At 45.6% G+C, this 27,351-nt stretch overlaps 1 protein-coding gene across 4 annotated transcripts; it reads right to left on the bottom strand.

The window, feature by feature from the left end:
• Window positions 1–1,017: 1,017 nt before the first annotated feature.
• On the bottom strand, window positions 1,018–27,321 carry LOC135213593 (splicing factor YJU2-like). Of its 4 annotated transcripts, none has more exons than XM_064247599.1 (2): window positions 27,179–27,321; window positions 1,018–4,293 (listed from the first exon to the last, which is right to left on the bottom strand). In XM_064247599.1, exon 2 carries the CDS (start codon window positions 4,066–4,068, stop codon window positions 2,986–2,988), a length of 1,083 nt encoding a protein of 360 aa, XP_064103669.1. In that variant the 5' UTR covers window positions 4,069–4,293; window positions 27,179–27,321; the 3' UTR covers window positions 1,018–2,985. The 4 variants fall into 4 exon arrangements, with proteins under 4 accessions (XP_064103669.1, XP_064103672.1, XP_064103671.1 ...); XM_064247602.1 differs by having other exon boundaries at window positions 1,018–4,290; XM_064247601.1 differs by having other exon boundaries at window positions 27,185–27,321.
• Between the last annotated feature and the right edge of the window lie 30 nt (window positions 27,322–27,351).

Genomic DNA, 27,351 nt, shown 5'->3' with positions numbered 1-27,351 from the left:
AATAACCGGGAACTGTTTTTGAAGGGGTGGGGAAAAGTTAATCACAAGAATAGTAGACATGGAAGTAGCTGGACAAAGGCAAGCAGAATTTACAACAGTACACTGTACTGTACATGTAGTACATTTTTGCTCTTTTTGGTTATTTGTATTTTTCAATTGTAAGCATCTTAGGACACCTTCAATTACACTCTATACACAGTGCAGTAGTACCAAAGTTTACACACACTTCTGCTACAGCACTACATGGCCATTTCGTTAAGTTACCATGAATTTTATTTTGCCGACATTAATTTTCACACCAATCCTCTCGTACCCATTCCAATTTCTTTTAATTGAACATTCCTTTTCTCCACTCATTCTGCGTTCTCCTTAACCACAACTAGACACCAAAAAGTTTCATGAGCTGATCCTTGGTGGAAATAAATATCACGATCTTAACAACAGATCTTGACCTATGGCACAGTAATCTTATTAGCTCATGGGGTGTTTCTAGTATCCCCAGCTCTAAGAATGATCATCTAATTGCTGGTCTTGATACCCAGTTAAATACCTTCTCAACATCCACAAATGTATAATCTCTTCCTCTTTGCACTGTACCTCTTCTGAAGAAAAGTTGTCTCATCTTAAAGACTGCTTTTGTTGATTTCTCTGGCATGTTGCCAAACTGAAAATTATTGATTCTAAAAATTGTATGAAGCCTCCTTCTAAGTTTACTTTTTGGCCTTCACTTGAATTAAGGTAAAGCCACATTAAGCAAGTAAGCTTAGTGAAGTCTGCCATAAAACCATCAATTATGTCACTGTGTGGATTGGTTTTCATTAATTTACCTTAAAATTGTGAACTGAGTAAATATACTTTGCTTTGGTAGCTGACTGAAACTAATATGAGAAAAATTGTTTCATGTTACCCTTAGGAAACTTGATTTCAATTTGGAATTCTATCTAAACATAATTCATATTCAAACAACAAGAATACAGAGAAACATTAATTAAGTCAAGGTAATTGAAGGAAACTGACTAAGAAATAAATACTGCAGTATATTTACAATTTTCATAATCATTTAACCAACATCAAAATTGTAATAATAAAAGCTATAAGAAATATAAACAAATAATACAACAAGGTGTCTTTGGAAGTAAACCGACAGTTTATTGTTGAAAAGGGACAGCTGTGGTGGTTAGAAAATGTAAATGGTTTGAAGGACCTCAGATATCCAAAGAAATGACTGGATTGGACCTCACAGTTCAGAGGAGGTGGAAAAAAGAAGCTAAAAACAGCTGTGAGGATGAAATGATAAACTTTACTTTGATCAACGAAAGATTATATGAACATCAGCATTTGTGATAAAGGGTTCATGAGGTAGGAGTGACAAGTCTTTCAGCTTTTCTGGTGTCATGTGAGAAAGCAAGTGCGACTACAATCTGGTTCCTCATGCTGCAGATTATTGCTCGCATGATGATAGGTACATTTTAATATATACACACACATATAATACAGTGGTCCCCCATATTTGCGGGGGGGTTGCATACTAGAACACCCCCCGCGAATAGTTAGAACCCACAAACAGTTGGAACCCCTATTAAAATGCTTAAAACCTCTTATTTTGTCAGTTAGAACTCAAGAAAATCCCACAAAAAATTTGTATACCTGGTTTTTTACATAGTTTTATCACAAAAAGTGCATTTTATGATGATGATAAAAAAATAAAAATAAATAAATATATAAATAAAAAACCAGGAATTTGTGGATATTTCTCATAGAAAAATACAGCGAATTGCGAATAATGGGGAGAAATATTCCAGAGAGAAATCCGTGAATGTGTGAGTCCGCGAATACGTGGTCCACTGTGTATATATATATACACATATGTATATAAAAAGAAATACCATACTAAACCTTTCTTCAGCTAGAATCAGTCACTGATTGACAATGACGGCATGACTTGGTTTGTCTGCTTATCAAACAATAAGTAATAATCATGAAAATGCAACTCCACCTGTAGGAAGAAACAAAATGATGGTTGAAGGGTATGCTTAAGGAACCAAGTTGTTAAGGAATTCACTCTATTACTATGCTTGAGGGCAAAGTAAGGCCCCGTCCACACGGCCGAGCTTTGCTCGATGAACTTTGTTCGATGTGACGTCAGAAGCGGAGAAACTGCGGTAAAGTTCTGACTTTTCCCGCTGTTTCTCCGCTTCTGACGTCACATTGGACAAAGTTCGTCAACCAAAGCTCCACCGTGTGGACGGGGCCTAAGCAAGGTTCACTGGCCAATCTCATGATTCAGCATAGAAGTAAAATAATACTGCTTGTTGAATGCATTTAATTTCATAATCTTGAAGTGCAATATTTAGCACTGGCCAAAATGTTTTTTAAGCAGGAGGTAAATAAACAAAACACAAATGTAACATAAATACATGCAGTACTAATCATCTATAATATACATATATATAAAGTACTTAAATATTAAAAAAACACTGAAATCCAGCACAAGATCTTTCGAGCTGGAGTTTAGTGAGCCTTTAAAATGCAAACCAAATAAGACTGAAACTGCATACAAATAAAAAAATAAGATAAGTCTTGTGCAATCTGTACTGCTATATGTACATGAATCATATTATGTAAATGAAACTTTTTCTTAAAAGAGTTTGCCAATTTGCAAATAAAGCTTCAAAAAGAGTAATAGGAGTTAAAAATATGTGGTAATGTCAGCTTTGTTCCTGTTGGCACCAGAAGAGTTGGAAGACCCTAATCTACTTAGATAAGCACTGTGAGAAGGCAGGCTGGAGATGAGTGGCCGAGTGGCAGAATTTCACAGAGGCCCTTTGAGTCGTGTGGCACTGAAGGCAATGTGGATGATGATAAAAGTATATAAAAAGCAACAGCAGAACTAACTGTCATAAACAAATCACTTATCTCTGCTTTTAACACTGGTAATATATACAGGATTCTATGAATATACAACAAGAAACCTTTACTTCATACTCAGGTACTCTCTTCCCCAGATTCTGAATCAGAATATGCCCCTAAAAAGGACAGTCCATTTAATGGCTTTTGTGCAGCAACTCCACTGGGTGTTTTTGTAGCATTGGCTTTACTTGATAGAAGAGTCGCAACAGATTTTGAGGAGAGAGTTGACCCTACTTGTGGTTCTGGTAAATCTGATGAACTGCCTTTTGCCAATTCCTTACCTTTGTCTTGTTCTTTCGGGATTTCTGAGTTATTCGCTTTATTTTCATTGCTCTTCTCACCTTTGCTGGAATCTTTATCACCCTTTACTTTAATCAATCCTGTAAGTTTTGACTTCATTGTATTCTTTCTGGGGACATCTATATGTTTGTTGGCTGGTGTTATCTGATGTGTTTTGGTGGTATTTTCAACCAATGGCTTCAGTTTTTTTGAGGGCTGACTTTCTAACAAATCCTCAGGTGCAACTCGCTTGACCATCTGTCCCTCAATCATTTCATAACCCAAGGCTTTCAATGCCTCCAATTTCTCAGCTTCTTCACGTTGTTCTTGTGTCATCTTTCTTTCCTCTTCATATTTTTCAGTAATCTTCCCTAAATCGATGCCAGCATGACGCTCATTCATGTCACGAAGATCCTCCAAAGACTCAAGAACTTCCATCTCATACTGGGATTGCTGTGTGCGATTTTCCAAGAGTAACATTGGGTTGGACTCTATTTCTTCTTTGGCTTCTCTTTCTTCCCTAGCTGCCTGCTCTTCAGCCAATTTCAGTGCCTGAAAATTTCTGTGGGCACCTGCTTCAATGACATAATCGGTACTTTCTGGGTCTGTTCTGAAAGAAATCTCAGCGAGACAACCAGGGCATTTTATGTAAAACCTGTATATACGAACTCCTAGGTAAGTCATGTCTTCCACGTCTTCTTTTCGCGCATTAAATTTTTTTCCTTTGGCAATATATTCACCACACGTATGACACTTGATATTACAGGGAACCATCAAACGGACAGTAAATTGTCTGTTTCTGGGGCATCTTGCCCTGGGGATCTTAGAAGGGTCAAAATCAGGAGGATAATACTTGTTTAAAACTTTCCGTTCTGACATTTTGAACTACAGAGAAGAAGAGACTCAACCCACGACTGTAATCCTTTAACCTCCTGTGTTTTACAAGCAACTACAATTTCTGAGGAAATCCTAAACAGCTGCCTCAGTATTTTTACCCTTATCCTTCAATGACACAGATACCATGTGTAGTGGAACTTGATTTTGTTCTTCAATACTCGAGGTTCATGTTTCTTCTGAAGATTTCCTATTATGGCTCAGTTCCTACTGAAAAGAATGAAAAAAATCAAAATAAAAAAGTGAAAATTCATGATACATGGTTATAGTACGTATTCATAACAGGCTCTTCCATCATTATTGTAACAAGTATTAAACAGTCTCCAAGTATATTTATTACAAACAAACAATTTAGGCCAGCCTTATGATAACTACTATTGTCAAATCAGTGGTCTGGCTAAACTATTTATCATCAATAATAATAATAAGAATCCACCTTTACAGTATGGCAGTATGTACAAAAATACAATTTAGTCAAGACTTTTAAAATATACTAAAAATGTTCAGAGTATCCCATATATGTACTCCTCAAAATGAATGTTATAAATGTAAAACAAGAGCTTGTACCATCTGAAAAATCATGAAACTTATAAAAATCACTTTAAATTAAATTAGATTTTACTTATACGTACATACAATGGAACCACCGTGTTCGCTTTCTTGACATTTGCCGATTTCTCTATGGACCATATCTACCCATTATTTGCAGGAATTTTGCATAATAGTGGTATTTTTCTATGAGAAATATCCACAAATTCCTAGTTTTTAAAAATCAATTTCATCATAAAATGCACTCTTGTGATAAAACTATTTAAAAAACCAGGCATAAACATTTTCAGTGGGTTTTTCTTTAGTTTCAACTAACAAAATAGGCAGGTTTAAGGGATTTCACCTATTTGCGGTGGGTCTGGTATGCATCCCCCACGAATACAGTTTGTTTGTTTGTTTGTATGGTGCTTTTACGTTGCATGGAACCAGTGGTTATTCAGCAACGGGACCAACAGCTTTACATGACTTACGAACCACGTCGAGAGTGAACTTCTATCACCAGAAATACACATCTCTCACCCCTCAATGGAATGGCCGAGAATCGAACCTGCGACCACCGAGGTGGAACGCCAACACCATACCAACCATGCTTATACCGGGGGCATACTGTATAAGGTCCATAGAGAAATCTGGAATATGTGAGTCTGCGAATCCGGAGTTCGCAAACAGCGGGGGTTGACTGTATGTAGAAATGTCATTTTTGTAATAAGATTAGATTTTAAATATAGTACTTGCCAAGTAATTACATAATCAGAGCCCTTCCCTCCTCCCCGCAGATGGACATGGTAGGCCAAACAAATTGGTTCCATCTGCAGTTTTGTACCCAAGATTCCCAAAAGTGGGTGGGTCCCATTCACCTAAACTAGCGATAGTGGCGTTGCCACAAAACTTGAATTTTTTTGTAAGTATGTGTCTGACCATCAAGAGTGAAATTATGTATTATTTCTGCGACATATAGAGAATAATAATGAAAAAAGAGAAAATTGCCTTACAACTCCAACTCCTTCCCCTCCACCAATACAATATCAAACAGTCATTTACTCCCCTGACCTCCTTTCTCAACATGGATAAAAAGACTGGGAATTGCTATATCTTTTATTAATCTTATTAATATTTAAAAATTAGTTATTAGCTAAATCATTTATCTATACTACAAAACAAATAAACATACATAAGTAACAGAGTAAGAAATTTTATTTTTTAATATCATTAAACTTAATATTTGAAAATTGACCGTAAATTATATACTATATTTTATCACAAAATGTAGAAGTACCCTTAAAGATGTATACATACATAAACTTCTAACACTTCCAGCCAAAACAGAGGGAGGGAGTTACCACTATGACACATGTATCTTGTGGAGAGAGAGAGAGAGAGTTATCCTTATTTAAAAGATTGAAATGGAAAGATTATTGAATTTCTTTATCAGACATACTATCACATGAATTTTGCAATTAGTTATATTATTATCATTATTAGTATTTGAAAATAGTATTAATAAACATATTATACCATAAAAATTCTCTCATCTCAGTAAGAGAGAGAGAGAGAGATTACATGAACGTTTAGTCGGCAACAAAACACACCCGCTCCCCTTCCTGTCCTATTACTTGATATATTTGACAGCTCTGGACCTTAGCTAAGTACCTAGAGTTAAACAGAAAGATGGAGGAAAATTGGGATTTCCTTCATTCCTACATAATTTTTATTTATAAACTAAAATCTTACTAATTCACTATATGTAGTATTTTCTTTAATGAATTGATATTATTGCTGTTTACATTAATGTTAATATTTGAAAATTAGTAAATAATTTATTTATCATAGAAAAAACATACATCTCTTTAAGGGAGAGAGAGAGAGAAACTGATTGATTGATCTAAGATTATCTGGGGTCGCAACTGAGAGAAAGAGAGTTATCCTTATTTAAAAAGAGTGAAATGGAAACATTATTTTATTTCTTTAAAATACTATCATATTTGAATTTTGTAATTACAGTTATAGTATTACTATTATTTGAAAACATTAATAAACATTATATGTGTGTATACATATATGTACCATAAAGACACTCTCATCTCAGTAAGAGAGAGAGAGAAAGGCAACATAACACCTCCTCCTCCTGTTCATTACTTAATACAGGCAGTCCCTGGTTATCAGCGGAATTGGTTATCGGCAATCCGGTTTTATGGGGCTTGTCTAGCACCATAATGGGATGAGTACTGGTTATCAGTGCCATAAGGGTGCTCATGGCGTCGATAACCAGTTATCAGCGCCATAAATCACCGAGTTTCGGTTAATGGCGGTTTTCGCTTATCGGCACACCCCCAGGAACAGAAAACCTGCCGATAACTGGGAACTGCCTGAATATTTGACAGCTCTGAACCTCAGCTTAGTACCTAGAGTTAAAAAGAAAGATGGGGAGAAAATTGGGATTTCATTCGTTCTTACATAATTTTTTAATTTATAAGCTAAAACCTTACTAATTCACTATAGTATTTTCTTCAATGAATTGATATTATAGCTGTTTACATTAATATTAATATTTGAAAATGAGTAAATCATTTATTTATCATACAAAAAACATACATCTCTGTAAAAGAGAGAGAGAGAGAGAGAGAGAATTATTTTTTATTATATGATATCATTTAATCTTATTAAACTTACTAATACAGTATTAATCCATATTAATATTTGAAAATTAGTAAATTATTTTTGTATCATAAAAATGTATTTAGCAATAAAAATAACATCAAAATACACTAATTTGTGAATCTTTATCATCGAAAAAACTCTCAAATAGGTGCATTTCAAATTTCCCATGAATAATGGGTAGATATGGACCAAAGAAAAAATTTTATTGTTAGTATACAATAAGGTTTTGTACATACTTACCTGGCAGATATATACTTAGCTTTACGTCTCTGACGTCACGACAGAATTCAAAACTCGCGGCACACGCGACAGGTAGGTCAGGTGATCTACCTTACCCGTCGCTGGGCTGGCGGCTGTAAGAACCAATCTCCCTTTCCAGCCAGAATTTTGTTTTCCCTTCCACCGGTCTCCTGAGGGGAGGCTGGGCGGGCCATCAATCGTATATATCTGCCAGGTAAGTATGTACAAAACCTTATGTAATACTAACAATAACATTTTGTACATGAACTTTCCTGTCAGATATATACTTAGCTGATTGACACCCTTGGTGGAGGGAAAGAGACAGCAATATAAATATGGAAAAAAGGGGAAAACAACACTAGTTGTAGGATGTAACTACAACCTTGGTTCTTACCTGTTTAGGCAGAAGACTTCGTAGTTACTGTCTATGAGTCTGCGTTGCCTTAAGAGCTTCAACGAGGGCGTGACCTACAGCTGACAGACTCTTTGGGTCTATCAAAGGGATTTGGTTATCCGCTTACTTGATAGAATCCGAGCAGGATCTGTCAACGGGGAATCGCCCACTTATATGACAGAACCTAACCACTATCACTGCAAGGAGCTCAAACATAAACCGATCACCTAACCAATCTAATCATTGTTAGACTACGAAATGAAAAACATGCCTACCCGCATGTTCTTTCAAACAACCAAAAACTTACAACCTAACAAGGGGAAAAATATATACTACCTAAGGGATATGTCTCAGCTCCTGCCCCAGCACCGAATCCGCCGATACGTACGGGCCTAACCCGAAGCACTTCATACGTAATTTTGACGTCTCTCAGATAGTGGTTTGCAAAGACTGAGTTGCAATGCCAGAATGTTGCCTTCATAATATTACTCAGGGATATGTTTTTGTTAAAGTCAATGACGTGGCAATAGCTCTTACCTCATGAGCTTTGACCTTAAGAACTTTGAATTGACTTTCTTTCACATATCGCATGCGCCTCTTTCACCAGGCTTCTGATAAAGAAAGAAAGCGCATTCTTCGAAAGAGTCCTCCTTGGATCTCTTACAGAGCACCAAAGGTTGACATCATTGCCCTTAAGTTTTTTCTTTCTCTGTAGATAGAATTTCAAACTTCTTACTGGGCAAAGCGACCTCTCTGCTTCCTCGCCTACTAATGCAGACAAGCCTTGTACTGCAAAGCTCCTAGGCCAAGGATTTGAGGGTTCTCGTTCTGGCTAAGAACGAAGGAAGAACGAACAGATAGCTGCATCTCCTCTGAATCCCACATTTTCCTTCTAGTGCATGGAGTTCACTAACCCTCTTTGCGGAAGCCAATGCCATGAGAAAAATTGTCTTCTTCGTGAGGTCTCTAAACGAGGCAGACTGAGGTGGTTCGAACTTATTGGACCTCAGGTAACGTAGCACTACATCCAGATTCCAACTCGGAACCCCTGGAGAAACCTTCTTGGATGTTTCAAACGATCTTATTAGATCATGAAGGTCCTTATCTTCTGAAATGTTAAGTTTCTGTGCCTAAACACTGCAGATAGCATGCTACGATAGCCTTTAATGGTTGATACCGCCAATCCACTTTCTTCCCTAAGGAAAAGTAAGAGTCTGCTATTTGGGTCACAGAGGTACTGGAAGAGGAAAAGTGATGGTTCCTACACCATCGCCGAAAGACGTCCCACTTCGATTGGTAGACTCTAAGGGTAGAAGGCCTTCTTGCTGCTGCGATAGCCGTTGCAACTCTTGCAGAAAAGCCTCTCGTTCTGACCAAACTTTTGACAGTCTGAAGCCAGTCAGATCTAGAGCGGGGAGGTTTTTGTGATACCCTCTCGAAGTGGGGTTGTCTGAGCAGATCGATCCTCTGTGGTAATGTTCTCGGAAGATCTACTAACCATTCCAGTACCTCTGTGAACCATACTTGTGCGGGCCAGAACGGGCTACCAGCGTCATCCTTGCTGCCTCCGATTCTGCAAATTTCTTAGAGTCTCTCCCAGTATCTTGAATGGAGAAAAGCATACATGTCTAGACCCTTCCAATCTAGTAGAAACGTCTATCGACACTGCCCTCGGGTCCGATATCGGAGAGCAGTAGTTGGCTATCCTCGCATTCTTGGCTGTGGCGAAGAGGTCTATATGAGGCTTGCCCCAAAGCTTCCACAGGTCCTGGCAAACATCTTCGTGAAGAGTCCACTCTGCAGGCAGGACTTGATCTTTCCTGCTTAGGAGGTCTGCTCTGACGTTCTTTTCTCCCTGTACGAACCTGGTAAGGAGACAAATCTTCCTTTGCTCTGCCCAAAGGAGAAGTTCTTTGCTGTCTCGTACAGGAGAAAGAGTGAGTCCCCCCCTGCTTCCTGATGTAAGCCAGGGCCGTGGTGTTGTCCGAGTTGATCTGAACTGTTGAAGCTAGGACGTGGGGCTCGAAAGCTTTCAAAGCTAGCCAAACCGCCATCAGCTCCTTCTTGTTGATGTGCCAGGTCACCTGTTCCGTTGTTCCAGGTGCCTGACACTTCTCTTGAGCCGAGCGTCGCTCCCCAACCTGTTTCCGAGGCGTCGGAATACAACACTTGGTTGGGGTTCGGAATGTGAAGGGACATCCCTTCTGCAAAACCTGAGAGGGTTGGCCCACCAAGAGAGGTCTTCTTGATTTCCTTGAGATCTCGAAGGAGAACTCTAGGTTTGCGAACGACACCTCCAGTTTCGATGTAGAAAGAACTGGAGAGGTCTGAGGTGCAACCTTCCTAGAGAAAGGAATGCTCCAACGAGGAGAGTGTCCCCAAACAAATCATCCACTCCTCGCGTGCATACTTCTTTCTCTAGGAAGGCTTTGACTTTCTCTGACCCTCGGGCTATCCGTTCTGGAGACGGAAAAGCCCGAAAATCCAGAGAAGCCATCCGAATCCCCCAGATAGATACGATCTTGACTGGGGATCAAACTGACGACTTTTGAAAGTTCACCAAAAGTCCCAGAGAAACTTGCCATGAAAAGGGTCTTTTGTAGGTCCTCCAAACATCTTTCCTGCGACTTGGCTCTGATCAGCCAGTCGTCCCAAGTAAAGGGGACACTCTTGACTCCCTCCAAATGTAGCCATCTTGCTACATTTTTCATTAGGCCTGTAAAGACCTGAGGGGCTGTTGAAAGGCCGAAGCACAAAGCCCTGAACTGGAATATCCTTCCTCCCATCATGAACCTGAGGTATTTCCTTGACGAAGGATGGATAGGCACATGGAAGTAAGCGTCCTGAAAGATCTAGGGGACACCATCCAGTCCCCTGGCCGAAGGGCCGCCAACACTGAGGATGTCGTCTCCATGGCGAACTTCCTCTTTTCTACAAAGAAATTCAGGGCGCTTACATCCAGAACCGGTCTCCATCCTCCTGAGGCTTTTGGAACTAGAAAAAGGCGGTTGTAAAAGCCCGCTGAGCAAGGGTCGCTCACTAGCTCTATAGCCTCTTTCTCGAACATTTGTTCCACTGCTTGTGTTAAAGCAAGGCTCATGATGGGATCCCTGTACCTGGCCACCAACTCCCTCGGAGTCGTTGTCAACGGTGGTCTTTCCGTAAAAGGAATCAGATATCCTTTCCTTATAATCGAGAGGGACCAGTTGTCCGCTCCTCTCTTTGCCCAGGCTTCCGAGAATCTTAGAAGAATCTGGCACCTACTGGTGTTGGAGGTACTACTTCCCTACTTCTTAGCTCTGACAGAGCGTGAGAAGGATCTACCTCTCTTGAAAGGGTCTATTACCTCTCGAGGTAGAGGCTCTAGAAGGGGGGCCCCCTCGAAAGGGCTCCTGTCTAGCTGGAGTCTCCTTCTTCGTCTTCGTCTGGAAGGAGGTCCTAGGCTTCCGTGCCGACTGCGCGAGCATGTCCTGAGTCGCCTTCGCAGAGATAGATCCTGAGATGTCTGGATTATCTTCTTCGGAAATAGCAGAGGCGAGAGCTGCGAATACAGGAGAGAGGCTCTTTGGGCATGCGAAACAGACTTAGTCAGAAAAGAGCAGAAGACTGATCTCTTCTTAAGGATCCCTGCTCCAAATAGGGAGGCTATTTCGCTCGATCCATCTCTAACTGCTTTGTCAATGCACGTTAGAACACTGTTGAGATCTTATTTGGCGAAATAGCATCCGGGTTCTGAGTCTTCTTAGCCAGACCCCCAAAGACCAGTCAAGGAAGTTGAAGACTTCCAAGATCTAAACATTCCCTTCAGCAGGTGGTCAAGCTCGTTTCATAGCCCAGGTAGTCTTAGCAGACAAAAGAGCCGAGCGTCGTGCTGCATCTACCAGAGAAGAGAAGTCCGCATCCGCCGATGAAGGAAGACCCAGACCTAGGGGTTCTCCAGACTCGTACCAAAATCCAAGTCTGCCCGTAAGCTTGGAAGGAGGGAAAGAAAACACAGTTTTCCCTTTCTCTTCCTTAGAAAGCAGCCAATCACCAAAAACCTCTCAAAGCCTTCTTCATTGAGATGGTTGGCTTCATCCTCACACAAGAGGAAACTTTCGTCTTCTTCGAAGTAAGGAGAATAAAGAGAGAGGACGGAGGAGTGACGGGAGTAAGGGAGTCTCCAAACTCTTGAAGAAGTAGATCTGTAAGGATCTTATAGGACGAAACTGACGAGTCCTTCACCAAATCCTCTTCTGAAGGTTCAACTTCATCCACTGAAGAACCCTCCGCTTCTTTACGAGGGCAGTTAGCCTTCTCTAAAGAAATGCGCTGTCCAGAGAGTGTCTAGTAGCAGACAATGGCGCCTATCAGGGGAAGCCAAAGTTTCTGGAGAGCTCCTCTCGAATGAGTCCTTCCTACTCTGATGAGTGCGTGCTCTTTGCTCCTTAATCCTACTCCTAGAATTCCGGGCTTCCAAAGGGGAGCGCCTGCTAGGAGAGGAGAGCCTACTATGCTCAAGGCGCTTCTCAGGATCCATGCGCCTGTTCAAAGGAGAGCGGCTGCCAGGCGAGCTGCGCCTACCATGAGGCGAACGCCTACTAGGCTCTTGGAGCCTACTTACAGGAGAGCGAAGCCCTGGAGAAGGTCGCCTACTAGGAGACCGGCGTCTACCATGCTCCACAAACTTCGCTCCCGACTTGTGTGTCTCTTCAAAAGGTAGTCTCCCAGAGACATATCTTTCAGGCTCTACACGCCTGTCCTGAACCGAGCGGCCTAAAAGGAGAGCCCGCGGCCTATCAGGAGGAAAAGCGCCTATCCTCCGCACCACGCTTGGGAGCGGAGAGCGTCTTACTTGGGGAGGGTAGCCGCCCTACTAGGCTCAAGGGCCTAACATAAGGCGAGATCCTGTCTCTTGACGAATCCATCAAAGAGTAGGCTCTCTTATCCGGAGAATGAAGGATCTTCGGAAAAGGCGCGAGAGGACGAGGCCTTTTGTACGCCATTGCTTTAGACGAACGCCTACTAGGCGCTAGATTCCCTTCCTACTGGAGAGATGTGAGTCCACCAGGAGAAAGCTTCTTGGGCGATTGACGCTGGAAGACGACAAGCGCCTGACGAGGGAAGAGCGCCTCCTTCCATCCGCTGAAAAAAGGAGAGAGAACCGACTCTGACTGAGACGGTTAACACAGGCGAAGGAATCCTAGACTTCTTGACAGGGAGAGAGACGTCTTTCGACGCGTTTTCCTCCTGCCAAGGAGCCCGCCAGCGCCGAAATCTGCGCTTGCAGTCCAGCAAGAATTCGAGCTGGAGATCTTGCAAAATCCTCCACCGGAGAAGAGGCTCGAAGCCTACTATGAGGCGAGAACTCCTGCTCCCTCCTGGGTTTCTTGATCTCTACTTCCGGCTCTTCTGGAAAAACTTTCGGGCGGAAGGAAAGGAGCCAGGCGCCTTCCAGGCTCTCTTCAGCGGTCGCGAAGAATCCGAGGCGCTCCATCCTCTTCTAGGCGAAGGTGAGGAGACGAAGAGAAGCATTGGCGCAATACCTCCTTCTTCGCGCGAACAAGGGCAGCCTGGGTACGAGCATCAGGATCTACCGAGGGGACGCCTGATCGGTGGGAGTTCTCCCTAACCTTCCTGCGGCTTTGACTTTCTCCTCCACTGGGACTGGGAGTCTGGAAGAGGTCTAGGCCTAGGAAGCATAAGGAGCCGATCAGACGCACCCTCCACTGCACTGGGGTCACTGCACAATTCACCTTCACTACTCTTACCTTGCAACGAACGAATCTTCTTTTCCATGCTAAGGATCGTGGCTCTCATGGTTGCCACTTCGTAGTCGTATCCTTAGGTTCGATGCAGGCGCAGGAGCTGAAACTGGAGAAGGTTCTAATGCTACAACAGGATTTTCTTCTTACCTCGCTAATACGAGACTTACTAGAACTCCTAGACGAAGCCTTTCTCACCCTGTCTTTCTCTAACTTCCTCAAGTAGGAAGAAAGAGCCTTCCATTCACCCTCATCCAACTTCTCACACTCATTACACGGGTTAACGAAAGAACATTCTTTCCCTCTACATTTAAAGCAAACTGTGTGAGGATCTACCGTAGCTTTCGGTAGTCTCACCTTGCATTCATCCATAGAGCACACTCTAAACATAGAAGATTTCTTAACCTCTAACTCAGACATCTCGAAATCAAAGAAAAATCCAAATCAATATCCAAAAACAATCCACAAATGCGTATGCCAAGCCAACAAGATCAGGTACTTCACCGAAAGTCAGTCCAAAATCAATCCACGGCAACGAGAAATGAATAAAGCTGTCAGGAGGTAACAACCACAGGTGTAAGTCGTCACCGGCGACAGAAAAATTCTGGCTGGAAAGGGAGAGGTTCTTTTTACAGCCGCCACCCAGCGGGCGGGTAAGGTAGATTCACCTGACCTACCTGTCGCGTGTGCCCGCGAGTTTTGAATTCTGTCGTGACGGTCAGAGACGTAAAGCTAATTATATATCTGACAGGAAAGTTCATGTACAAAAATCCATGAATAGGTAAGTGTGCGAATCTCAAGAATCCGAATACGGGGGTTGACTGAACATACATTGGAAATTATTTCCAGCTTTATGATGCATATTTCAGGGTTATGATGCAGTTTACATAGTTTTCAATATGCCCAAAGCATTAAAATTAAGGAAAAAATTTGGATCTTTTACGATTTTCGGGGACTGCCTATACTGCCGGGGAGTTAAGGCACCTGAGTGTCTCTTCCCTTTCTCTCGGCCTGTGCACTCACTGCTATGGAGAGAGGAACCTCCGTTAGCAGGCTGGGATGTGCTCGTACATTCAAGACATCTCGGTTAGACCAAGGCCTTGACACAGCTATAGTCTTAGAAGCATGCTTCTTTGAACTAGTGGAGGGAAAGGTTACTGAGGTAGCCACTCCCTTGCTCCAGGTTCTGAAGGCCTAATGGGGCCTGCAGACCAGTACCTTTATCCGCAGGAGAGGAAGAGATCAACGAGAGAACCCTCTGCTACCGCCGAAAGGGAAGCAGAGCCCTAGGAGACTCATGAAGAGACTTCTTAGGAGGGGAGAGGCAGCCTTTTTCTTAATAAACCATGAGGCCTTGGAAGGAGGTGACGGCAAGACAGCAGACGACGACGATGACAATGACGAGGAAGACAATGATGATGACACTCTACAGAACCTCTTCTTCGTTACCTTCTTCAGGTTTGCAGCGAAGTCCTTCATCCAGGAGGGAGATTGCCAATCAGGAACATGGGCTGCCTGGCAAACAGGAACCAGAATAACAACAGGGGTAGGGGGGGGGCTCCACCCTTGACAGTGCTTTGACATGAGCAATAGGGCCCTCCAGAACAGCAGACACAGTGGTTGTGGACGTCACAAAGCCCGGAGGGGTAGCTGCCATGATTCAAGGTGCCAGAAGGTGCACAGCAGTCCCTGTCACCACCAAGGGAGTTGTATTAGTCGGATGGTGGCAGTACCCAGATGCGGGACCTAAGCAAACGTAGCAGTGGTGATGGAGGTGGTGGGGGTTTCCATTTCACGAGTTGGTACGGGGGCAGCCAGGTACAACAGCGAGCCCTGCAGCGACAGGGTTCCCGCTAGGTCTAGAGAACGCAGAGACATTCAGAGATCTGACAGCTGCTCCATCATACCTGAAGAAGGGATATTCAGATTAGGGGAGCACCTTGTCGCACCGAAGGAAATTCAACTCCCTCGGAGCAACCCAAGGCGACTGTACTGAGATCATCATGAAACTACACCTCCCCTCCATCCTCATCGCTTGATGAATCGGATAAAAAGGGCAAAGAGGAGGCCTCCTCCGTAGAAGGGGGGAGTAAAGCTAGGAGACAAAAATGATGATGAAGGGTCTGGCACCAAGGGAGTTGTCGGAGGCGTGTAAACCCTCCGATTGTGTCTTGGTGCCCTTCCTCCTCTAACGTTTCCTCCCATCAAACTTTACCCAATGCACAGGGGACCCATGAAACATTCATTGCAAGTCAATTCTGGATTGCAATCCTGTCCTCTGCAAGATGTGCAGAGAACATGAGGATCAACATCCATACTTTATCTCAAATTGTTGCACTTCTTACTGCCCACCCTCGGCCACACACGCTTATGAAGAGAGGGCTTAGAAGCCGCTTAACATAATCATGGGTTTTTGCATATTGTAATTGAACATAACTAACACATAAAAACAACTACAAAGATATTGATTACCAAACATTGAAAATACGAAAGAATTCACCATGGAAGGAGGGGAATTACTAGTGTAGCTGAGCAACAGCAATGTGGGAATACACATCGAAATAGTTTAGTATGGGTATACCCTGGTGGGGGGAGCTATCCCTCCCGGGCAGTAGTTCAACTATTGAACTACGTTGCTACAAAAGTCTAGCAACCATTTCCAGCTTCACTAAAGGTAGTTCCTAATGTAAAGGGCCCTTGGTTTGTGTACTGTGTAAGAATAGTTTTTCACTGGCCATCATCTTAAAGTTATTGCCTTTGTTAGCCTACATAATATCTTGAAAAGTGTTCTCTAAAAAAAACTCTTGGTATAATTAATTGCATTATAATCAAAGTGAGCTATTGAATGCCTATATATCATAATCCGTCTAGGAAGCTGAAAAATATAGAACTAAACAGAGCAGCATGATAAATAGGCCTAAGGGGTGTTACACCATGATAGAATTACACTTGTATTGTTTGAATAGCATTAGTTTCCTATCAAAGCTATCAAGACTGTTTCAAAAATATCAGTAAAATAGTGTAGCTATGCACAAATTATTACCTCGGAAAATAACAATTTTGTACATGCAACTTCCCCGGAGATATACATACTTAGCTAATGTCTCTGACGTCCCGACAGAATTCAAAAATCGCGGCACACGCTACAGGTAGGTCAGGTGATCACCCTCTCCTGCTGCTGGGTGGCAGGAATAGGAACCATTCCCGTTTTCTAATCAGATTTTCTCTGTTGCCGGTACCGACAACATCGTTGTTGGTTCCTCCTGCATGGAATTCTTGCTTGCTTTGCTGAGGATTGTTTTTGGTGAAGTACGTATTTAGTCTTTGGCTTTCGCATACGCTGATTTTGGACCGTTTTTTTGGATTTGCTTTGGAATTTTTCTTCAATATGTCTGATGTTACACCTGAAGCTCACTTTAGAGTGTGTATGAAAGAAGGATGTAAGGTGAGGTTGCCGAAAGCTTCGGTGGATCCTCACACTATTTGTGTTAAATGTAGGGGAAATGAATGCTCTGTTAGTAACACTTGTGATGAATGTGGAAGTTTGACTGAGATTCAATGGAAGAGTTTGACTGCGTATGTAAAGAAATTGGAGAAAGATAGAATCAAGAAGGCTTTGGCTAGAAGTTCCAGTAGGTCCTGCTCTATTGATCAGGATGGTCACTCTAACCCTAATGTAGTTTCTCCTACTTCTAACATGGTTTTAGCTCCTTCCCCCCGCAGCGAACTCGTAGATTCGTCTTCGGAGAGGGCTGCTATGAAAGCGTCGATCCGTAATTTGCAAGCGCAATTACGAGAGATGGAACAAGGTAAGAGTGAAGTGTGCAGTGATGTGTGCAGTGTCCCCAGTGCAGTCTGACCGACTCCGCATTGCTGCTAGGCCTAGACCTCTTTCAGACTCCCATGACCAAGGGAGGAGGAATGTCGAAAGCCGCAAGGGGGATGTAGAGTATTACCAACGGTCAGGCGTCCCTTCGGCAGAACCTGTAGACTCGTCCCAGGCTGCCTTGGATCGCTATAGACAAAGCATTCTTAGGAAGAATGCTACTTTTGAAGAAGTTTCTGAGGATGAAGCTCCTAAAGATGCAGGCGTCTCTGATTACAAGAGACTGGCAGCCCTGCTACTTCAGGAGTTTGGGGACTCGCTTCGGATCCTCCTTCGCCAGGATCTCTTCTATCAAGCACTAAGCTTTCAAAGTCCCCTTCTTTCGTCAAAATGCGTCCAACGCTTTCTCTGAAGCAATTAGGAGCTTAGAGAGCTGGCTCCTCTCTAAGAAGGAAGCGGGTAAGACAGTTTTTTCCTGTCCTCCTTCTAAGCTGGCAGGTAAACCAGGTGTCTGGTATGACACTAAAGAACCTATGGGATTGGGTCTACCTACTTTGGCCGATGCTGACTTCTCATCTTTAGTGGATTCTTCAAGAAGACGCTCTCTTCTGTCGGTGAAGGCTTCTTGGGGGATGTGCGAAATGGACCATCTGCTTAAGGGTCTGTTTCGCACCCTTGAGGTCTTCAACTTTATGGATTGGGCCTTGGGAGCCCTGGCCAAGAGAGTTCAGGACCCAGACTTTGTGACGATGGACATGTTGACCAGTGTCCCTGGTATGCTTGACGTAGGTGGAAAGACCATGAAGTTCCCCTACTCTCTTTGCCAATGCCAGGACCAGCAAGAAGAGGGTCTTGAGGGTCAGATCCTTGTCTGACGACTCTCAGAGTGGCTCGAAGGGACTTCGAGTCAGACTCCTAAGGACGAGAGTTACATCCCACCCTGGGGCCCTGAGTTCCCTGGGTGGGCAAGACCTCTCGAAGCTCCTCATGAGAAGGGAGATCTCAAACGAGTTCGAGATATCCATTCCCCTCAATTTCAGGACTAGGGCCAAGGTGGCCCTGTATCCTTTGACTGTGGGGACGGAGAGGAGCTTCTCTCGGCGAAGAAACACGAGGAAATCCGTTAACTGCTGAAGAGTGGCTCTGAGAGGAGATAGACCCCGTCTACGACACCAACCACAGAAGACAGCCCACTTTCCCTGGTACACAGCTGCAGAGGACTGTCTGATATACCCAGCCATCTCTGTTGCTGCTCAGCAAGAAAAGCCTCTCGCTCACAAGAGATGGTGGATAACAGCCAGCCGTGAAGACGAAGGGAATGGACTGACTGGTGGTACCGTTCCATGTGTGGCTGGACGAGAAGGCTGTGCCAAGGGGATCTCTCTCGGTGCTTTCGCAAGCAGAGCCAGCAGGTCCGGATACCAAATGACCTCACCAGGATCATCCGGAGATTCAGGGTGACCAGCGCTCTGCTGATCACCTTGCGAATCAGACAGAACGGGGGAAAGGCGTAGACGACGAAGTTGTCCCACGGGTGTTGAAGAGCGTCCTCTGCAGCTGCCCATGGGTCCGGCACAGCCGAGAAGAAAACCTGAAGTTTCCTGTTGTGCTGGGTGGCGAACAGATCTACGACTGAACGCCCCCACAGGTTGAAGAGCCTTTCCGCCACGTCTGGATGTAGGGACCATTCGGTCCCTATCACCTGATCCCGACGGCTGAGCTTGTCTGCTACTATATTCATCTTGCCTGGAATGTAGCGAGCTGACAGCTCTACTAAGTGAGCCACGGCCCACTCGTGCACCTGCAACGTCAACTGGTGCAACGGGAGGAACACTAGGCCCCACTGTTAGTTGACGCATGCCACTACTGTGGTGGTGTCACACATCAACACCACCAAGTGTCCCATCAGACGGTCCTGGAACTCTTGGAGAGCGAGGAACGCTGCCTTGAGCCCCAGTACGTTGATGTGAAGGTGCTTGTCAAGATGATCCCACACGCCTGCAGTCAGCAACTCCTCCAGTTGTGCGCCCCATCCCTCGGTTGACACGTCTGAAAACAGCAACATCCTCCGGAGGAGGAGGAGGAGGAGGGGAGGAGGAGGAGGAGGAGGAGGAGGTAGGAGGAGGAGGAAGGAGGAGGAGGAGGAGGAGGAGGAGGAGGAGGAGGAGAGGCACTCCTCTTCACGAGGTTCCCGTTCCTGTCGTCCAGCCACCCCAGGCTAGGTCCTGCCTACCTCCTCCGTTGAGGGACACGGGGAAGTACGGCGGGTCTCTTGCCTGTGACCAACTCTCCTTTAGTCTCCACTAGAGAGACCGCAGGTGAAGACGCCCGTGAGGGACTAACTTCTCGAGTGACGACAGGTGGCCAATCACGACCTGCCACTGCTGAGCTGGCTGTTCCTGCTGAGACAGGAACTGGTTGGCTGCCTCCCTGAATCTGCTGATCCGCGAGTCTGTGGGGAAGACTCACCCTGCTACCGTATCAATCAGCATACCCAGGTACTTCATCCTCTGCTTGGGCTCGAGATCTGACATCTCAAAGTTTACCACAATCCCAAGATTGCGGCAGAACTCAAGGAGTCGATCCCTTTCCCGTAGCAACTGCCAGCGGGAACTCGCCAGGACTAACCAGTTGTCGAGATACCTCAAAAGATGTATCCCTGACGAGTGGGCCCAAGCAGACACCAGAGCGAACACTCACGTGAACACCGTGGGGCGGTTGAGAGGCCCAAGCAAAGTGCCCTGAATTGGTACACTGTCCTGTTGAGGATGAAGCGGAGGTACTTCCTGGAGGATTGATGAACGGGTATCTGGAAATAAGCGTCCTTCAAGTCCACCGAAAGCATGAAGTCGTTCTCCCTGATATCTCAAGCACAGAGCATGCCGTCTCCATCGTGAACCGAGAATGGCGGATGAATCGGTTCAGGGGAGAGAGATCTATCATCGGGCGCCAGCCCCCCGAAGACTTCTCCACCAGGAAAAGACGGCTGTAGAAGCCTGGTGACCAATCCCTGATGATCTCCACAACTCCTTTGCTCAGCATGGCTTGGACTTCCTGCCGAGACGCTACGTCCTTGGATGATCCGGAGACGTAAGTCTGAAGGTGGACCGGGTTGGAGGTGAGAGGTGGCCGAGACTCGAAGGGTAGTAGATACCCCTCCCGAAGGACGTCTACTATCCAGGTCTCCGCTCCATAGCGCTGCCATGTTGCCCAATGGCTCACCAGGCACCCACCCCACTTCCGGCAGCAGGTGAGGGGGAACGCCGTCCCTAGCGTTTCCCACCTCTCTTCGACTTCTTCTTCCCGGCTCCCCTTCGTGAGAAGGAGGGCTGGTGACGGTCGCTCCTTGAAGAAGTTGAAGGCAGAGTCTTTCCTCTGGGCTTCGACAATGCCATCGTCTTGGCCGCAGAGGAAGCACTAACCAAACTCTTGGGCTTGGCTGCAGTAGCTCGAGGCTGCCCAGACGCCTTCGAGACTGCCTGGTGTACTAAACGGTCACTGTCGTCAGTGCGCCATCGTTCCACCGCAGCGTCCACCATCTCTCCTGGGAAGAGAGAGGAGGAACTCCGCACCGGTCCGTTGCGAAGACCCAGTGCCGCCTCACGCCCAGCCACCCTGGTCACTCGGGTGAGGACTGCGTCCCTACGCCAAAGAACTAGGTTGGCCCACAGGTTTGCCGTCTGGTGGGCTAGGTAGGAGATGGCTCTACCTCCAGACTGGCACAGTCTCCCGAAAGCCGCGTCACCTTCAGGAGAGAAGTTCCCCGAGGTGGCTGCGACTTTAGACACTGTGAGGGACCACAGGTCTAGCCAGGAGACTGCTTGGAATGCTGCCATGGCGGTCGATTCCAAGGTGAGTGCCTCTTGCTGCGAGAACCATAGGTTCTCCGACAGGAGCTGCTGCAGACACCCCCCCGGAGTTAGCCTAGCTAGCTCCGGATTCACCTGTTTGGGCGGCATAGGGTCCTCCGATGGCACGTAGAAAACCTTCTCCCCCCCGTCGCAGTAGAGGCGGGGGAAGTAGCTTGGAAGACCTGCCAGACCGTAGCGAACCCTCCTGTCCGCAGACGAGAGTGTCCACCTGGACCAGCACTGAGTCAGCCAGAGCAGATCGCGGCAGACCCACCATCGTCCTGGGTTCCTTCTTAGGACCCCAGAACGACTCGAGCCTGGATATGGGCTCAGAAGGTGGGGGCGGCGATCCTTCCCCGAGGTCGTTGTGCTGACTAATCAGCACAATAACCTCCGAAAACGACCTCTGGATATCGGGAGTGACCGCGTCCTGTGGAGTAGGACCATCAAGTCCCTCCATCAAGAACGCCTCCCGAGATCCTCCTCCTTCAGGAGGAAGGACCGCAACAGACCCCTCCTGGTCTCCTCCGGCCCCTTGTGCATACGATCTGGTCAGTCCTAAGACCGTGCTAGGCTCGTAGGGCGTCGTGGTGGGACCGTGAGGAGCGCGATCCCCACGATCACTCCGGTTCGCCTCGCTCTTCCCGGTGTAACCCGAGGAAGTTGAAGGGATCGGAGAGGAAAACCTGACACTCGCCCCTCGCCCACCGGCAGAACCGGTGTGCTTGGGGTACTGCAGGCGATCGCCAACCCGCGGTGGCAATCCACCTGCAGTCTTGGTCGCACGGCTCTCCAGGGGAGAGCGCCCTGGAGAGCGGCTGGACCGAGAACAGTGGCTCTCGTCCCGAGCATCAGAGGAGCTGCTGCTAGTTCCCCTATCCGCCCGGTCCCAGTGGGAGCGGCGGTCAGGGGACCAGCAGAGTCCGCTGTCACGGTGGGAGCAGGGCCTGTCCTCACAGCATGTCGTGTCGTCGGCGATCGAGGGGACTTCTTCCTTGCCTCGGCCCGCAGCCAGTCTGGGACCGTCGCGTCAACCCTGGGTACCCGCGGATTGCTATGAGAGCGATTGCTGGTCTGACGGGAGTCACCTGAGTGACTCTCACCAGTCTTCCGCTCCGTGCCTCAGTCCTGGCACCGAGTGAACTCAAAAGCCTGAGCCTTGGCTGCACGGTCACCCGCGGGCGACCGCACACCCGGTACCTCTCACAAACGAGAGGCCAAGACAGAACCTGATGTAGTGGCAGAGCCCCTAGCACCAGGTGAGGAGGTACCGGTGTTAGCCGGTACCCCTCTGGTCCCTATCTTCTTCTTCCTTGCAGAAGGAGAGACGGGCCCCACTCCCGAAGGAGCGGGAGGACCAGCAGAAGCCTCCCGTCACACCGGAGTGAGACAGGCCCTTAGAAGCTCCCGAAGCAGACTTCTTGGGGGGGAAGAGGCGGCCTTCTTCTTCCTCGGGTGTGAAGCCTTGGAAGTTGAAGGGGAAGAGGCGGCAGCAGACGACGACGACGACGACACCTGCCTCCTCTTCCTCTTCTTCTTCGTCAGCTTCCCCAGGACAGTTGTCAGGTCCTCCATCCCGGACGGAGCCGGGGCAATTGCCGAAGCAACACGCCCCGGCTGCACCTGTCCGGAAGGACCCGCGACTGGAGCAGCAACACCACGGGCAGGAACGACGTAGGCAGGGGTTGGTCCAGGTACGGCAGGAGGCGGGGCAGCGGCCAGCGACATCCTGGGTACTGGCGGCAGGTCCAGGGGCGAGCTCTTGTGGCACCGGAAGTCAGGGGCTGGGGCGAGAGCAGTGAACCCGGGCGGCGGAGTCACGGCCCTCCTCGGAATACCTGGAAGTGGTGCCTGGACAGCAGCTAAAGGTGTTACCATGGTTACATGTTGAGTGTACACCAGGTGAGGAGGGGCGGCATACCGCGGGGTTGAGACGGTGGTGGTAGTGGTGGTTACCGGGCCGTGTGTTACCGTAGCAAAGCCACTCGCCAGGTGATGCAGCAGCCCCCAAACACTCGGTGTCCCCTGGAGACCCAGCGAGAACCATACCTGGCCGAGGTCGTCACCCACGGCAGGCACACCTGAGGAAGCAAAGGTCGGGTTAGTAGGGGGGGGTTCCCTCTCGCCTGGGGGAGACAAGTCCCACCCTGAGCGAACGGAAGACCCCGAGTACAACTGAATGTCGGAGTATCTCGCCGCCTCCTCCACGCTCGACGGATCGGGCGAAGAGGAGGAGCGAGAAACCCCCCTTGAAGGGGAAGGAGCCATACACGGGAGTTGAGATGGAGGAAGGAAAGAAGACGACGTGTCCGAGACCAGGGGAGTAGCCGGAAAACTTTCCGATGACTCCCTGGAAGGCTTACATTGCTTCCTCCTCCCCTCAAATTGCGCCCACTGCTCCTCCGACCACAGACAAAAAATATCACAGGGCTCGGTGCGAGAGCATTCGCGCCCCTGACACCGAGCACATAAATCATGAGGGTCAACTTCAGGAAAAAAGCGTTGGGGCCCACACTTACGGCCCTCCACACTAGGGCATCTGCAGCTGATGGGGCGTAGGGAACTCTCCAGCTCACGAGAATCCATAATTAAATGAAAATACAACAGTCACAAGTACTTACAGGATTTTCACACACATATACACTAGCAAGAGAAGGCAAACCAAAGTTTGAAGCATGCGACGATGGCGGGCAGAGAGAAGTGGAGAACACGTCTGTCACCCAGCGCGGCCGAAAGCAAAGTGGTTCTACACCTCCCAGTCGTGCGGTGCGCTGACTGTTGGACAACCAGTTAACTACCGAACTCCCTTGTTCGAAGCTTACGACCGGTTCCAGCTGCCGCAAGTTACACTTCTATTGTTAAAGGACCGATGGTTTGTATTACGTATCGCAACAATTGATTTTTCCTATACTTTTAGTGTTGCTGATAAAGGAAGTAGTGTTGTTTTTTGTCTGTCAATTATCATTAACCTCACATCTTTATCAGGGACCCTTTGAAAAGGGTTTTTTTTTGGGTGGGATAAAACACAGGGAGAGAACGGACATGTTGTTATGATGGCTACCCTGAAAGTCATAAGGGAGCCATATGTTCAAGATGGGATTGGCTAAGGAAACCTATTGAAAAATGAACTATAAAACCTAATCTTCCCTAGCCTAACCTTGTAAGTCCTATTACTTAGCTGGGGGGCTCTGCACACCTCCCTGAAAGAAACTCTACTTTTTACCAAAAGTTCCCTTAACACTGGGCATGCGCACTAGCAATCCAGGATTGTCAACATACAATAACATATTAGTTTTGAGGTTAATTACAGTTGACTGACAAAAAAAAAAAAAGGTGGGTAGGGTGAATACTAAGCAACCAAAATACTAGGCTATAGGAAAAGTCAAAGTCCAAGGTAATACTCAATGTGCGGAGCCAACCCTATAGTTCTCGCCATTTTTTCCATGTAATACAGCCCATGGAAGGACTCAACACAAAGAATGGCTACAGAATGTTTCTCAAGTTATGTATTCAAATAAGATGCAATTGAAATGTAGGCTTTTAGCAGCTTTTGTCACTCCAAGACTACATAGTAACCTAGTAGGCTAATAAGCTACCACTTTGATATCAGAAAGTGGTAGATTTTATGGGGGGGGGGGGGGGGGGGTTACCTGGTGATGTACCCCCCAACTCATGGATATTAATTATTGAACATTGTTTTCTTACAATAAATCATTAGTAGCAAATTGTGCTTAGTTAATGATCTTTTCAACAACAACACCAACTGTACAACAATAACTTCTACTATTGTGTCTACCTATATGGGGTAAATGACTGAATGGCTCTGTTCATTACAACCCTATGTTGGTGAGCAAAAACCATACAGGACTGCACTTAATAGGTATCAGGTAGCCTAGTCCTATACATGTGATTAGCCTATCCAATACTATTGGCCAATCATTGTTCTCTACTTTTTGGTCACTGTATTATTTCAACTTATTTATGATACACAAGGGATGAGTTGCAGTGGTATTTAATAAGAATTGTTCAATTGTAGCCTTAATGTGTACTTTTACCATGCAATTCTGAAAGAAGAGAATAGCCTAGGCCTGTCAATTTTGTCAGTGATCATCAATGAGGAGAGCAGTATATATAATATAGGCTATATATATATACATGTATACACACACACACATATATATATATTATATATATATATATATATATATATACTATACGTATATATATATATATATATATATATATATATATATATATATATATATATATATATATATATATATAAACACAGGCAGTCCCCGGGTTACGATGGGTCCAGCTTACGATGTTCCGAGGTTAAGGCGCTTTTCAATTATATTCATCAGAAATTATTTCCAGGGTTAGGACACATGTTTCAGGGTTACGACGCCTACAACACTGATGACAATATGACACCAAAAATGCAAAATAATAAATATTTGAAGGTTTTTTTTGATGGAAAATGCAATAAGAATGCAGTTTACATAGTTTTTATTTTTAACACACAAAAAGCATTAGGCTAAAGTAAGGTTTCCTTAGGATTTTTATGATAGTCCGGCTTACGACGATTTTAGGGTTACAATGTGTCTCAAGAACTGAAAACCCCCGTCATAACCTGGGGAATGCCAGTATAGGATAGGGTAAATGAAGAGTTGTGGCCCATCCAGGCAGCAAACCAAGACCTGTACATTCCTCTCAAAGTACTTTCTCCTAAATTACGAAATAATGGCAACATTCAAAATGCTTTTATGGGATGTGGCCACATTCTGAGAGGGGTGGGCCACTATGTCGCCGCTCAATCTTTTACCCTATAGCCCTATGGTAATCCTAAGAGGTCCAACTAAGAAAGATATCATGTAGCCTAGTTTGGTAAATTAAGAAAAAATTAAAGACTGTCCTCTTTTCTGAGAGCTAGCCTAGGTATGATACTAATGTAGATTTGACAATAGAAATCACATGAAATAGGGCTAACTAGGTATACTCTGTTTTTTTTCCCTTTGTCCATCTGCCTGTGGTGTTTGCGCATGGTAACACTGCGTCCCCGGGCTTTAAATAATATCCTATTTCGAATATTAACGGTGTAAATTTCCATACAGTAAATTATGAAAACACACTTTTCAGTCGTAAATGTACACCCAGATATCCTTTTATTTACCTAAACTTTACACATAGCGTAAACTACTTAAAGCCCGGGACGCAGTGTTGCCACGCGCAATCACCACAGGCGGATGAACAGATGGAAAAAAACAGAGTATACTAGGTACGCCATTTCATAGGCTAGGTAATAAAATAAAAAAATCTCGGGCTGTGTACCTATACTACCTACCTAGGCCTAGGTAGTACCTACTACCTATAACTAACTGATTCACTTAAGGTAGATTCTCGGATGAGCCTTATTCTTACGAGACGTTTGTTTTGGTGGCTGCTGATTGGCTGGTACCGGGAGGTAGGCAGCCCCAGCCAATCAGCGGCCGAACCAAACTAACGTCTCGTAGGCATAGGGCTCAACCAAGAATCTACCTTAAGTGAATCAGGTATAGTACGTCTAAGATGTACTGAATATAGCTAGGCAGGAGGTGCTAGGGGCATTTGCTGGGCGCCTTCGGTGGGATAGGGCCCTATGAATAAAAAAAATAAATAAAAAAACAATCATCCTACGTAGTAGTAACAAGGTCCCAGACTACCTAAGCCTAACCTTCATATCAGAGAAAGGTACCCATTAAGTTAGCTAATAAAAAACCTAATATTTTTATATGTTGCCTAAGTTACAAAAAGTGGCACAGAGACAAACGAATAAAACAGCATTTTCTCTTACGCTTACAGATCGCCTATTCGATGGTGTCTTTATTTAAAGAATGTGCTGAAGGTTACACTTTTCCACAAACTCGGCACTTTTTAGTGTAAACAACATCCTCCTCGACAGCACTGTTTACATGCGTTCGAATACTTCGATCTCTTGCGGAGCTCTTCCTTTTTCATCGATGTCCC

Source organism: Macrobrachium nipponense, chromosome 43 (genome assembly GCF_015104395.2).
Source record: "Macrobrachium nipponense isolate FS-2020 chromosome 43, ASM1510439v2, whole genome shotgun sequence".
NCBI lineage: Eukaryota > Metazoa > Arthropoda > Malacostraca > Decapoda > Palaemonidae > Macrobrachium > Macrobrachium nipponense.
The sequence above is the reverse complement of the archived record's forward strand: the minus strand, read 5'-3'. Positions and strand labels throughout refer to the sequence as shown.